At 45.6% G+C, this 13,950-nt stretch overlaps 1 protein-coding gene and 1 non-coding gene across 2 annotated transcripts in view; both read left to right on the top strand.

The window, feature by feature from the left end:
* Window positions 1-5,263: 5,263 nt before the first annotated feature.
* Window positions 5,264-13,950, top strand: part of Fbf1 (Fas binding factor 1) — a 28,541-nt gene continuing 19,854 nt past the window's right edge. Inside the window, 6 exon segments of the mRNA XM_036195781.1 lie at window positions 5,264-5,836; window positions 8,153-8,203; window positions 8,205-8,234; window positions 9,271-9,298; window positions 10,676-10,717; window positions 12,821-12,911. Of these exon segments, the coding sequence (XP_036051674.1) occupies window positions 8,177-8,203; window positions 8,205-8,234; window positions 9,271-9,298; window positions 10,676-10,717; window positions 12,821-12,911 (218 nt within the window). The 5' untranslated portion in view covers window positions 5,264-5,836; window positions 8,153-8,176.
* LOC118590526 lies at window positions 9,831-9,956 on the top strand. The gene has a single exon (XR_004945816.1).

Raw genomic sequence — 13,950 nt, 5'->3', positions numbered from 1 at the left:
CGTCTGTGATGCTGTATTCTCTGAGCCAGTTGCCTTGTAGTTGATTTTGGATGTTGGATGATCTGGGCCATGGTGTCATTGGAGACCTTTTAGGGGGTCTTGGCTGGTCAAACCTGATGTATCTTAATCTGGAACAAATCCATAGCCTCTTGCTTCCTGTAGAAATAAAAGCAGAGCCTCCTTTCCAAAGCAACATATCCTTAGATCCAAATTTTGAAGTCAGGATACCTTTAAAAGATTCTGCAGTTAAAAATATTAAAGACAACACAATCCAGATTCTCTGTGCAATATCCATCTTTACATGGCTTATTTTTTATACTACCTTTACTGTCTCTTTAAAGACTTTATTTTTAACTATTTAAACTATTTCTTTATATAACTATCTATACTCATTTTCTTCTCTCTTCCAAGCCTACATACATTTTTACACACACTGTAAAGCATTTAAAGTCTTGTTCCATCTGAATCCATTTTATTGTGAACCTGTTGCTTTAAACTGCAGCATGAATAGGACTGAAATGTCAGCTTTGGCTGCGCCCACCTCAGCTTCCCAGCATGGTGGAACTATGTTTACCACAAGCTCTGGGGGAACCATGCTCTCCACTGTACTAGCAAAAACTAAATCTGTCACAACGCAGTGTACTGTGCAGCTTGGAGACACCACTCTACCGTGGTGGAAATCTGCCATGCTGCACTCCAGCCCACAGGCCACTGGGAACCCGCCATGCTGTAGCTCATGGCTGGCCTGAGAGACACCACTAGGAAGCTGCTTTTAGCTGTATTTTAGGGTTTTTTTTTCTTTCTTTTTCTTTTCTTTTCTTTTTTTTTCACAAGGAGCAGAACTAATGGTCTCATAATATGGCTACATTCAGGCTCACAAATTTTAAGGTATCTTCAAAGGGGGCTAAATGAATTTTAGGAAGCCAAAAAATGTTGCACAGAGCCACTCCTGAGAAGTAGGTACTGCTCCAGCTTGAATAGGATTGTGAAAATGAAAAGGCTTAGCTGGCCTGCTACTATTAACAAATGGAGGTCAGTGACCTTCAGGGTTATCCTTAATCTCCAAGGTGTCTGGGTGACACGTTCTCAAACACACATTACCTTCTGGAGAATCAAACCACATGGCTACAGTTCCTAGGCTTATGTTAATGCTTGCTGAAGCTGGCCATATTGGGCTCTCAATCCCCATTGGCATCAGAAGGGGAGAGTTTTTCACGAAGGTCCAATAGGTCTCTGCCATGTTGGGCTTCAGCTGCAGCCACAGGGCGCACTTAGTGCTCAGAAACCCAATGAGGAATTTCATTGTCCTGAGGAAAGACATAAGCAGAACCCCAGGCCCACACCAACACCAGATCGGGTCCCCTCCAAGTGTCAGTAGAAAGATCCTTCCATCGCTCCAGAGGGTGATTTGCAACAGGAGCCCTCCAGTGCTTAGCTGCAGCGGATACTCCAGCAGAATCCACCGATAAAAAAATTAAAATATATAATACAAGGGAAAGAATAGAATGTGGAGAGGAATGATGAGCCCCTAGTTTCTCCTGTTTTTTTTTTTTTTTTTTTTTTTTGCTTTGGCAAAATATGTTTGTTTGGGTTTTTTTTTTACTATTATTATGTATACAGAAAAGGGCTTCAGATCTCATTACAGATGATTGTGAGCCACCATGTGGTTGCTGGGAATTGAACTCAGGACCTCTGGAAGAGCAGACAGTGCTCTTAACCACTGAGCCATCTCTCCATCCCCCAGTATTTTTATTAGACAAAAAGTAGAAATGTGATGATATTTTATTTGTCCTTTGATAAATAAAGCTTGCCTGGAGATCAGAGGGGAAAGGCCAGCCATTGTAAGTAAACAAAGTCAGGCAGCACATGCCCTTAATCCGATCACTTAGCAGGCAGGGTCTCTGTGTGTTCAAGGTCACACTAGGGAACAGAGCCAAGCATGGTGACACATGCCTTTAATCCCAGTACCAACCATAGAGACCTGGAGGTCTGTACAGACAGACAGTGACAAAGATGTGAGGTAGCTGGGCTAAGAACCATGACAGGGCAGGGAAGCAAGGCATATAGGCGTGGGTAGACAGGAAGTAGCTCGAATTTGGAAGCTGCAGAGTTGGTGAGGTAAGGTTGGCTGGTGGCTTTTCCTATTTCCCTGATCTAAGGCTTTCACCCCTATATTTGGTTCTGTGCTTTTTATTTAATATAACCATTTAGAAATTGGTCTACAGGTTAACGTCATTAGAAACTTCTTTTTGTAATAGGTGACTATAAATACCGAGACAGCGCGTAAGACGCTACAGAAGTGCTCAGTCCTCAAGGGGATACGCACTCTAAGGCTAGGGATCTTTGTCAAAGTGGGGTAGAAGTAGTGGGGATTGCTGCAAACAGTGCTTTCCAACCATGACGGGGAGGTTGTACAGATGGACTCGCTGCGGATACTACTGCTCTCACAAGAGCAAGCCAGCCAAGCTTTCAACATGGATGAAGAGAGGCTCACAAGGCCCACCCCTAGCTGAGGAGCTTGCGGCAATTGATGGCTGATGGGAAAGGGAGTGCAGGTTTTATTCGGGAATTCTTCCCTGATTCCTGGAGCCAGTGCTCCAGTGTCCTGCACTTACTGGAGGCACTAGTGAACAGTGATTTTAGAAAGGAGCACATGAAGCTGGGAGGGAGCAGGTGGGGGAGGGGATATAGGAGGAGTTGGGGGATATAGAGAGAGGGTGAACTTGATCTAAACATAAACATATAAAACTCTAAACCAGGCGGTGGTGATGCACGCCTTTAATCCCAGCACTCGGGAGGCAGAGGCAGGCAGATCTCTGTGAGTTTGAGGCCAGCCTGGTCTACAGAGTGAGTTCCAGGACAGTCAGGGCTGTTCAGAAAAACCCTTTCTTCAAAAACCAAACAAACAAACAAATTACCCACTACTCTTGCAGAGAAACCAAGTTTACATTATTTTTAGATTTATTTTTATTATTTTATGTGTGAGTATTTCGCCTGGATGTTTATCTGTATACCACATTTCTTGGTGCCTGAGGAGGTGGCGAGCCTCTGTGTGTGTTGGGAATCAGTCTTTCAAACTTAACCACTGAGCCAGCTCTTCATCCAAAGGACCCAAATTTAATCCCCAGTATTCATGTCAGGCTTCCCACAACTGCTTGTAACTCCAGGGGATTAGAAGCTTTCTTCTGACCTCCATGAGTGCACATACACGCCCCCCCTCCAGCATACACAGGAAAACATGTGATTTGAATAGGAATGGTCCCATAGACGTATGTGTGTGTGTGTGTGTGTGTGTGTGTGTGTGTGTGTGTGTGTACACTTGGCTCATAGGGAGGTGTGGCTTTGGAGTAGGCGTGGCCTTTTTGGAGGAAGTGTGTCACTGGGGAGGCGGGCTTTGAGGTTGTAAAAGCTCATGTCTGGGCAATGTGACAGTTTTTTCTTCTGCTGCCTGTGGATCAAAGTGTAGGATTCTCAGCTCCTTCTCCAGCACCGTGTCTGCCTGCATGTTCCCACCATGATGATAATGGACTAAACCTCAGAAACTGTAAGCCAGCCCCAGTTAAATGTTTTCCTTTATGAGAGTTGCCATGGTCATGGTGTCTCTTCACAGCAATGGGAATCCCAACTAAGAAAAAACATTATTTTGAAATAAATATTAAGAGGAATTCTGAATGTATTTAGCTACCATATGATTGGCTTTCATAGTGTTTGTTGTTGTTAAGACAGTACACATTATCTTCCATATACTGACCACTTATACCCTGTAGAGATGGCTCAGTGATTGAAAGGACATACTGCTTGTAGTGGTTTGAAGGAACATGGCTCCCAAAGGGAGTGGCACTGTTAGAAGGTGTGGCCTTACTGGGAGTAGGTGTGGTCTTGCTGAAGGAAGTGTGTCACTGTGGATTTAAGGTCTCATATATGCTCAAGCCACAACCAGTGAGACAGGACACTTCCTGTTGCCTGCAAGTCAAGATGTAGGAAGGATACTTGGCTACTTCTCCAGCACTTTGTCTGCCTGCACACCACCATGTTGCATGATGATAATAGACTAATTGATAATGTGAGCTATACCAATTAAATGTTTTTCCTTTCTAAGAGTTGCTGTGGTCATGGTGTCTCTTTACAGCAATAGAAACCCAAACTAGATACTGCTCATGCACAGGACTCGAGTTGGGTTCCCAGCACCCATTTCCGAAGCTCACAACTGCCTGTCAATCCAGCTCCGAGGAATGTGATGCCCACCTCTGGCCCCTGTGAACATTGCACACACCCAAAAACCCACACATACAAACAATAATTTAAATTATCTTTTAAAAGACTGCTTGCTACTGGTTGTTAAACATTTCATTCTCAGTTGCTATGGGTTTATCTAAATGACTTGTATCCTTTAGTTCCTGACAATAACATTTAGCATGTAGAAATAGGGATAGGAGGTTTTTCTCCAGGACCACAGCTTGCAAATTATGGTTGGATACTGATGACTTGCCAACACTTTAATAAAATCTTAAATTTAAATCTGTAATGAGATAGGCATGATAGCACAGGCCTTTAATCCCACTTCTTGAGAGGCAGAAGCATGGGGATCTCTATGAATTCGAGGCCAACCTGGTTTACATAGTGAGTTCCAGGACAGATAGGGCTACATAGTGAGACCCAGTCTTTTGTTTTGTTTTTTGTTTGTTTGTTTTTGAGCTGAGGATCGAACTCAGGGCCTGAATCCCCAACCGAGACCCTGTCTTTTAAAAAATCTGTAATAAGTATATCCAAGAAAATATGTTAAGCATAGTTCTGAGACACTATTATGTAACTGGCCTCAAATTTGTGCTACAGCCGGTTTTGACCTTGGTCCAGTCTAGGCTTTACAAATGCAAGGGCTGGAGAGATGGCTCAGCCATTAAAGCCATACAAATGCTGTGATTCGGGGCTTGGCGAGTCCACTGTGTGTCTTTGTTGATGCTTTTGGGTTTTCTGATAGCACAACTTTGACCTCATCATTGACCAAGAAGGTCACTGTCATGAATCAGCCCTCATAGCGAGAGGAACCGTTGGCTTGCACCCACTCAGAGAATGCTATCCCTGTTCCTCTCCGGGGTGGCAGCGTTGAGACAGCTCCTAGCAACTCGAGGAGCGTCCAACTGACGCCCTGCGGGGAGAAGCGCCCCGCCGCGAAGCACTCTGGGAAATGTAGTTCTTCCTGACACCTCTTGTGGTTTGACCCGCAAGTGAGCGAGCCGCGGACTACAGTTCCTAGAATGCTTCACGCCGCCTTCTGTTTGAGGCCGGAGGCGGCGAGGTGGGAATGTCGCTGGCGCAGAGGTGGTAGGCCTGGCGGAAACGGGCGGACTGAGTGGACGGAATCCGGGACTCTGGTTGGGCTGGGTTTCCGTGGCCGTGTTCCTGAGAGGACGACTCGGAACAGGGTCCTCAGGGACTAGGAGAAGCACGGGCTGGGCGCGGGGGATGGAACATTGAGGGGCACCCTGCCTGGCACCGCTGTGGCTGCGGGGCGGGCTCGCGGCGTTTCACATGTCTTCATGGAGTTGGTTGAATGAAGACTCGACGTTATTCTAGGATCCTTCGGCCCTTACAAGCCGCTGCTAGAAAATGCCCCACCACCTGGGAAGCTGCGACGGCATGCTTAGGAGGTAGCAGAAATTCCTTGATGTGATATGAACCAAAACGCGTTTGCACTTGTAGGTCGCTAAAGTTGCCATTGCACGGGGGAAACACGAGCATTCCCCAGTGTCCACAGCCCCAGATACACTTTGCATTTCAATAAGTGGCTAGGCACACCGGGAAGACAGATGAGCGCCGCAGCCGCCTTTCTCCCTAGGCACGTGAAGGTGGGTTTGGGTGAAGTGGAAGAGGGGAGAAAGGGAGGGAATGCTAGAAAAGTCTGTTTCCAGGGGGAAATGTTTGTCATCTGAAAGGAGAAACCAGAGCTCACTCTCACGCTTTCTGCTGGGTGCTGCCTGCGAATGATCGGCAGTACTTCTTGGTAAAACGGGCCAAGATGTGGGACCATTCCCACATGGTTCTTTGCGACTTCAGCATCCTCTTCCAGGGTAAAGGATGTGGACTGCCTTTTCCAAGTACTCTCCAAGCCAAGAAAACCCAATAAGTAAATAGGGAATTCTCATATTCTCTCTTTCTCATGTATTCTCTCATGTATTCATTCTCTCTCTCTCTCTCTCTCTCTCTCTCTCTCTCACTCTCACACACACACACACACACACACACACACACACACACACAATCTGTTTCTTGAGACAGGAGCTCACCCTAGTCTAAGAACTCACTATATGGTCAAAGCTGTCCCTAACTCAAGCAATCCTGCTTTGGTCCCGAAGGCTGGGGTTACAAGTATGAGTTACTATGTCTAAAACTTTTTCTTCTTTTTTAAAAATTTATCTTTATTTTATGTGTAGGGGTGTTTTGTCTGCATGTACGTCTGTGTGCCACATGCATGAAGTGCTCTGGGAGGTTAGAAGAGGGCATCAGATCCATTTATCCCTTCTGCCCTCCATGGGAGTTACAGAGGTTGTAAGCCACCCGTGGGCAATGGAAATCCAAACCAGCTCCTCTGGAAGAGCAACAAGTGCTCCTGATGGATGAGGCTTCTCTTCAGTCCCCAGCTCGCTCTTTCCTTCTTTCTTTCCTCCCTCCCTCCCTCCCTCCTTTATTTCTTTCTTTTCTTCCTTCCTTCCTTCTCTCTCTCTCTCTCTCTCTCTCTCTCTCTCTCTTTCTTTCAGACAGGGTTTCTCTGTAACAGCCCTGGCTGGCTGTCCTATAGACCAGGCTGCCCTGGAACCCACAGAAATCCACCTGCCTCTGCCTCCCAAGTGCTGGGATTAAAGGCGTGCACCACCACTGCCCAGCTGCTTTTTCTTTCTTAAGTCTTGTTACATAACTCTTCCTGTTGCAGCCTCCCAAGTTTTAGAATTGAAGTTAAGTGTGTGTTACCATACCCAGCTCTGGAATTCTTTTCTTTTTTCTTTTTTTAATTGCACTTATTTGTTTGGTGGGTGGGACATGGTTGTACATGGAGGTAAAAGGGAAACTTTCAAGAGTCAGTTTTCTCCCTCCGTGTGTGTTCTGAAGATGCAACTCACGTAGTAAGGCATTGTAAACAGAGGCAAAGGTTTTCTGTCTTGACCGCTTAGTCCCTAAACACACAGAAGCTCATACTAACTACAAAATGCTTGGCAAATAGCTCAGGCTTATTAACTAGGTCTTACTTTTAAATAAACCCATTTCTATTAATTTATGTATTGTCACGTGGCCCATGGCTTTACCAGTCCTCTGGCATCATGCTTCTTGAGCAGCTTGCTGGAGGAGTTTTTCTTGACTCCACCCTTCTTCATCTCAGTCCTCAGTTTGATTGTCCTGTCTAAACTTTATCCTGCCTTGTTTTAGCACAAACAACTTTATTAACCAATGAGAGTAATACATATTCACAGCATCCAGAAGGATAATCCCACAGCAAGGCATGGTGGCAAAAAGCATCATTATTCACTGACCTATTCCTGGCTCTTCTGGATCTTGCTCTGTAGACCAGACTGGCCTCAAACTCACAAGAGATTCACCTGCCTCTGTCCCCAAGCACTGGGATCAAAGGTGTGCGCCACCACTGCCTGGCTAGGTTTTGACCTCTTAAGTGATAGGATGCTTAACAACCTTAGGGTCAAGCACTGATAAATGCTGTGTTTTTTTTTAAATTAATCAATTTGTTTGTTTGTTTTTTGTTTATTTATTGTTTTGGGGTTTTGTTTGTTTCTGACACTTACATAGCCCAGGCAGGCCTTGAATTTGCTGTGTAGCTGAGGATGACCTTGAGCTCCTGATTTTTCCACTTTCTTTCCCCAAGTTCTGGTATTTCAGGATTATGTCACCCTGTCCAGTTAAACTACTTACTTATTTTTTTAAAAAAGATTTTATTTTTAATTATATGAATGTGTGTGTAAGTGTATATGGGTACAGGTGTGCATGGAGGCCAGAGGCTTGGATCCCCCAGAGCTGGAGTTATAGGAGTTTGTGAGCTACCCAACTCAGGTCTTCTGCAAGAACAGTGTGTGTTCTTAGCTCCTGAGCCATCTCTCCAGCTTTAGCCACATCACTTTTAAACAGCTACTTTAATTTTCTCTACTAGGGAAGATGAACTTGCTCAGCAAGAATGCACGTGACTGGACAGTACTGTGAAGGAGCTGCAGAAAGCCCCCAAGCCCAAGATGGTAGGCAGAGTGCAGCGTAAGACATGTGGAAATATAAACAATCCCCCACCCCATCCCTGTACCCTGAACATTTTGACTGCATGGAATATTCCAGAAGTTTTGTGGCAAGGACCGGGAGATGGTCTCTATAGCAGAGTCACATTAGAAAAACCTTAAGCATTGAGTTGGGCCCTTAATCCCAGCTCTTGGAAGTAGAGGCAGAGGCAGGCAGATCTCTGTGAATTCCAGGCCAGCCTGTTTGACATAGCAAACTCCAGGCCAGTCAGGGCTACACAATGAGACCCTTCCCAGCCCCTGCAAAAAAAAACCCAAACTAATCAGTGAGCAAAGTTTCCCTTGAGCCTCTGTTTTTGTTGTTGTTCTTCTTTGGTTTTGTTTTGTTGAGGCAAGGTCTCACTGTTGCCCTGGCTGGCCTAGAGTTGCTATGTGAAAGACCAGGCTGGCCTGGAATTCAGAGACCCTCCAGCCTCTGCTCCCTGAGTGCTGGGATTGTAGGGGAGCCATGCCAGTCTATCTCTTGAGCCTCGGAGTCCTCTGCATTTCCTGCTGGAAGCATTTTTTTAAAAAGATTTATTCATTTATTATGCATACAGTGCTGTGTCTGCATGGCCAGAAGAGGGCACCAGACCTCATTACAGATGGTTGTGAGCCATCATGTGGTTGCTGGGAATTGAACTCAGGACCTCTGGAAGAGCAGCCTGGAAGCATTTTTAAACACCCATCAGATACACAGAACAGAAGAAAACGTTCTGGTTATTGATTTCGTTTGCCTGGTGGCTTTTGCGTGTGGTATCTGTAAGTTGGAGGAGAGGTGTCCATCTATACCCTGGCTTTGCTGGCTAGCAAGGACTGTGTCTGGGCTCTGAGTAAATCTATTCTCCAAAGCTGGAGGAAAACAGCTTCACCTGTGATGCCTGATGCTCCTTCCCTGGGGGTTTGGAGTAAGGCAGAGTGGTTTTTTTGCCCAGTTCTAGCACATACTCACTGCTGCATTTTGTTGATGTGATGATGTGATTTTTTTTCTCCTCCATTTTAGGCACAGAAAACCAAGAAAGGATTGAAAGGTGAGTGGAGACATGGAACATTACCCTTAATCCAAATACACTTTTTTTGTTTGTTTGTTTTGTTTTAGCTTTCAAGACAGGGTTTCTCTGTGAAGCTCTGGCTATTCTAAAACTTTCTCTGTAGACCAGGCTGTCTTAGAACACACAGATCCACTTTTCTCTGCCTGAGTGCTGGGATTAAAGGAATATGCCACCACAGCCTGGGCTGAGACCCTTTTTTTTTTTTTTCCCCCCCCCCCCATAAAAGCCGATGAGGAGGCTCAGCAGGTCAAGGTATCTCACCCCAAGTCTGATAACCTGAATCCCAAGGACCTAAATGGTGGAAGGAGAGAACTGACTCCTGCAAGTTCTCTTCTGACCTCCACACAAATGTCGTGACACACATTTCTGTTCCTACTTGAAAAAGAAAAAGAAAAAAGCCGGGTATGTTGGTGCACCACTTTAATCCTGGCACTGGGGAGGAAGAGGCAGGCTGATCTGTGTAGTTCGAGGCCAGCCAGGGCTGTGTAGAGAGAGACCCTACCTCATAAAAACTAGAGGACCAAGAAGGCTGTCTGATGAAGCAGGACTTTGCTGACACACCTCCTAGAAACAGAGGTGGAGAGAACAAAGCCCTGATTGGAGAAAAACATAGGGTTGACTCTACTACCCAACATTTAAAAACAAACAAGTAAATAAATAAATGAGGTTGTAGAAAAAATATTTCTCATTGTGCTCCGAATTTGGGGATATGTGGTTGAAGGTAAGGGTGGTGGAGGCAAAGAAAGTGGGTAGGAGAATTCATTCAGACATGCTCACCTCGGTGTTCCCATTGTGCCTCTAGCTCTAGGAGTGTCAGATGGGGTACAGAGGTACGCAGGAGGCTTTCATGTGTGTAGATGCTTCCCCGAAGACCATACTGGCCTCTTAGAGGCTGGAAGACTGATTGCTGCCGCGCGCGTGTGTGTGTGTGTGTGTGTGTGTGTGTGTGTGTGTGTGTGTGTTATTTGTTTGTTTGTTTTTTGAGACAGGGTTTCTCTGTGTAGTTTTTGTGCCTGTCCTGGATCTCACTCTGTAGACCAGGCTAGCCTTGAACTCACAGATATCAGCCTGGCTCTGCCTCCCAAGTGCTGGGATTAAAGGTGTGCACCACCGCTGCCCAATGGCCTTGTGTGTTTTGGATGAGGTGGGTAGAAACTTTTCACTGAAAAATCATCATCATCATTCTTTGAGAAGGTTATTTTAAACTTCTACCTGAGGTTTTACCAAGGCCCTGAGGCTGGTTACCATTAGAAATCATCTCGTGGTCAGGGAACATCTGCCTGAAGTCTCAGGCTTCGGGTTTATAAATGTTATTCTTCTTGCCTCCTGAAGCCCTGATGGCCCATTTGTTTTCAGGGTCCATTGATGATGTCCTTGGTGACCTCCTGGGAGATGACAGTAAGTACTCCTTCCCTGGGCAGGGCATGGGAGACTGGCAAGAGGGCTCAGCCAGTGAGTGTGTAAGCCTGACCCCTGGAGTTCCACCCCAGGACCCCATGGGGGAGGAGAGAACCAGCTCCCACACACTGCCCTAGTGCTTGCTGCCCTATGGTAACCTTACTTTAACTTTTCCACAAACAGCAGCCAACATTTTACATTTCCACCAGCAACACCAGGGCTCCTGCTTTGTCCACACCCCACCAATGCTTATTTCCTATCTTTGGTTTTTCATTTGATTCATATTTTCTTGCTTATTTGTTGAGCTGGGGATTGAACCCAGGGCCTGATTCATGCTAGGCAGCCACTGCACCACTGAGCAGTATCCCCAGTCAGTTTATTACTTTTTATTTGTGACGGGGTCTCATCTCAGTGTGATGCTCAGGCTGGCCTTGAACTCAATAAGTAGCCCAAGGAACCACTAAACTTTCCATTTTGCTTCCAGAGCAGCTGTGCTCACAGGCCTGTACTATCAGGCCCAGCTCTCCCTACCATGGCCATGGCTGTGCTGTGGGTAGCTGGGTGTATGTTCCCCAAATGCTGTGGAGTAGCTTCTCATAAGTGTGCTTATGACTTCTTTTTTTTAAGACAGGGTTTCTTTGTATAACTTTAGAGCCTGCCCTGGAACTCACTGGCTGGCCTCAAACTCACAGAGATCCACCTGCCTCTGCCTCTCGAGTGCTGGGATTAAAGGTGTCATCTTTGGAAAATGTCTGTTCAGAGCTTTGCTCATTTGTGGTTAAAGCCCTTGGCTTTTTTTTTTTTTTGAGCTGAGGTCTTGTGCTTGCTAGGCAAATACTCTGCCACTGAGCTAAATCCCCAGCCCCAAGCCTTGGCTTTTGATTGTAGAGCTGTAAGAGTCCTCAGATATGTTATTATTATTTTTTTTCCTACATTTTGCATAATGCTGAGAGTGGAACCCAGGGTCCTACAGTGCCCTTTTACTGAGCTACTTCTCTCAGCCCAAGTTCCTTATATAGTCTTTCTTTTTTTAATTAATTTATTTATTATGTACACAGAAGAGGGCGCCAGATGTCATTATAGATGTTGTGAGCCACCATGTGGGTGCTGGGAATTGAACTCAGGACCTCTGGAAGAGCAGTCGGTGCTCTTAACCTCTGGGCCATCTCTCCAGCCCATATAGTCTTTCTTTAAAAACAAATCTCTCAGGGGGCTAGAGAGATGGCTCAGAGGTTAAGAGCACTGACTGCTCTTCCAGAGGTCCTGAGTTCAATTCCCAGCAACCACATGGAGGCTCACAACCATCTATAATGAGATCTGGTGCCCTCTTCTGGCCAGCAGGCATACATGTAGGCAGAACACTATATGCATAATAAATAAATAAATCTTAAAAAAAACATTTTTTAGGTTTATTTTCTTACTTTTTGTTTTTGGAGGGGTGGTGCATACTTGTGTAATGACACACATGTGGAGATCAGGGGACAATTCCTAGTCTATAGATTCCAGGAATTGAACATAGTTTATCAGACTCAGTGTCAAGCACTTTTACCTGCTGAGCCATCTTGCTGAATATTTATTTATTTATTTATATTTGAGATGAGTTCTCACTGTATAGCCCAGGCTGGCCTCAAACTTGAGGAAATCCCCTATCTTAGACTCCCTCATGCTAATATTATAACTATGAGCCATCATGCTCAGCTAGCCCCTTATTATTGTGTCCATGTTTCTGTACTGAAGGACAGGGCTTAGGGGATGTGCAGAGCTCACCAGGAGTGTCAAGGCTTCTGTTTCCAGGGAGAACCCATGTATTTCGCCCTACAGTTAGGACTATGGAAAGCCACTGTGTCTCTATGCCTTTTCATGTGGCACAGATACGGTGGGTTAAACTATCCATTTGGCACTCCTGGCATCTAGGATTGACTCCCTACCTGGAAATGTACCCACTCTACTCATGTTTCTCAAGAATGGCATCAGGGCATGCTATGATGCCAACAAGCTGTGCTTTCTGTGGGAAGGTGCAGGAAGCAGCTAAGTAGAGGAATCACCTTCCTCTTCGTTGTGACTGAACAGCGTGGTGTGTCTTTCTTGTTTTCCTTGTCCCAGCAGCACTGCTTGAGAAGCCTTTTGAGCCATCTTCACATGCCAAAGACACAGCAAGGGTACCTCAGTGGCCCCCTTCAAAGGCTAAAGCAAGGTAGGCCCTGTTGGCAACGTTTCTCTCCAGCCCTCCCTCCACGGCACTCAGTGCAGTTAATGTTGGGAGGTTCTGCTTTTGCCCTCAGCTCTGATTATTGATGGAATCAGAGAGGGAAAGGAGCTCAGCCCCGGGAGTCTGAAGGCCTGGCTTCTAGTCCTCCATCTGTTACTTGGGTCCTCCCAGACCTCTCTGCCCAGTTTTCCTTATTCCCAAAATGAGAGGTTGGCTCAGGTCAACCTCTTGAGAAGGAGCACTCCACCTTTCACCTTCTTTCCATCTAGGTGGGGTGGGGCATTCCTTTAATCCCAGTTGGGACAGGTGGATCTCTGTGAGTTTGAGGCTGGTCGGGCCTACGTGGAAGTTCCAGGCTAATCAGAACCACATGGTGAGACACTGTCTTCTCCTTTCTTTCTTTTTCTTCTTTTTTTTTTCTTTTTTTTTTTTTTTTTTTTTTTTTTTTTGTTTTGGTTTTTCGAGACAGGGTTTCTCTTTAGCTTTGGAATGTGTCCTGGACTAGCTTTGTAGACCAGGCTGGCCTCAAACTCATAGAGATCCACCTGCCTCTGCCTCCCGATTGCTGGGATTACAGGCGTGCGCCACCACCGCCCGGCCAGAGACTCTGTCTTAAAAGAAGAGAGAGACCAAAAAAACAATTATTATTCTCTCTTGTTTTAAACATTTTTTTGTGTTTGTTATTTGGGTTTTGTTGGCTTTTTTTTTTTTTTTCTTTTCTTTTTGTTTATTTGTTTTAAGACAGGGTCTTGCTATGTAATCACGGCTGGTTTGGTACTAACATGTAGCCCATAGTGGCTAATCATTTCCTCTTGCAGAGAGGAAAGACAGAGCAGAAGTGAAGGGTAAGGTTTTCAGCTCTCAGCTATTGCTCTGACCTCTTGCCTTTTAACTCTACAATTGGCTCTGTGTTTCTTATTTAACAAGATGGTTACATCTACACCCATAGGTCTCAAACTTGGAGCAATCCTTCTGCCTCAGCCTCTCAAATACTTGGGTTACAGACATGTACCACTGTGCCCAG

This window comes from Onychomys torridus, chromosome 8, assembly GCF_903995425.1.
Source record: "Onychomys torridus chromosome 8, mOncTor1.1, whole genome shotgun sequence".
Lineage (NCBI taxonomy): Eukaryota > Metazoa > Chordata > Mammalia > Rodentia > Cricetidae > Onychomys > Onychomys torridus.
This window is presented reverse-complemented; position numbering and strand designations above follow the sequence as displayed.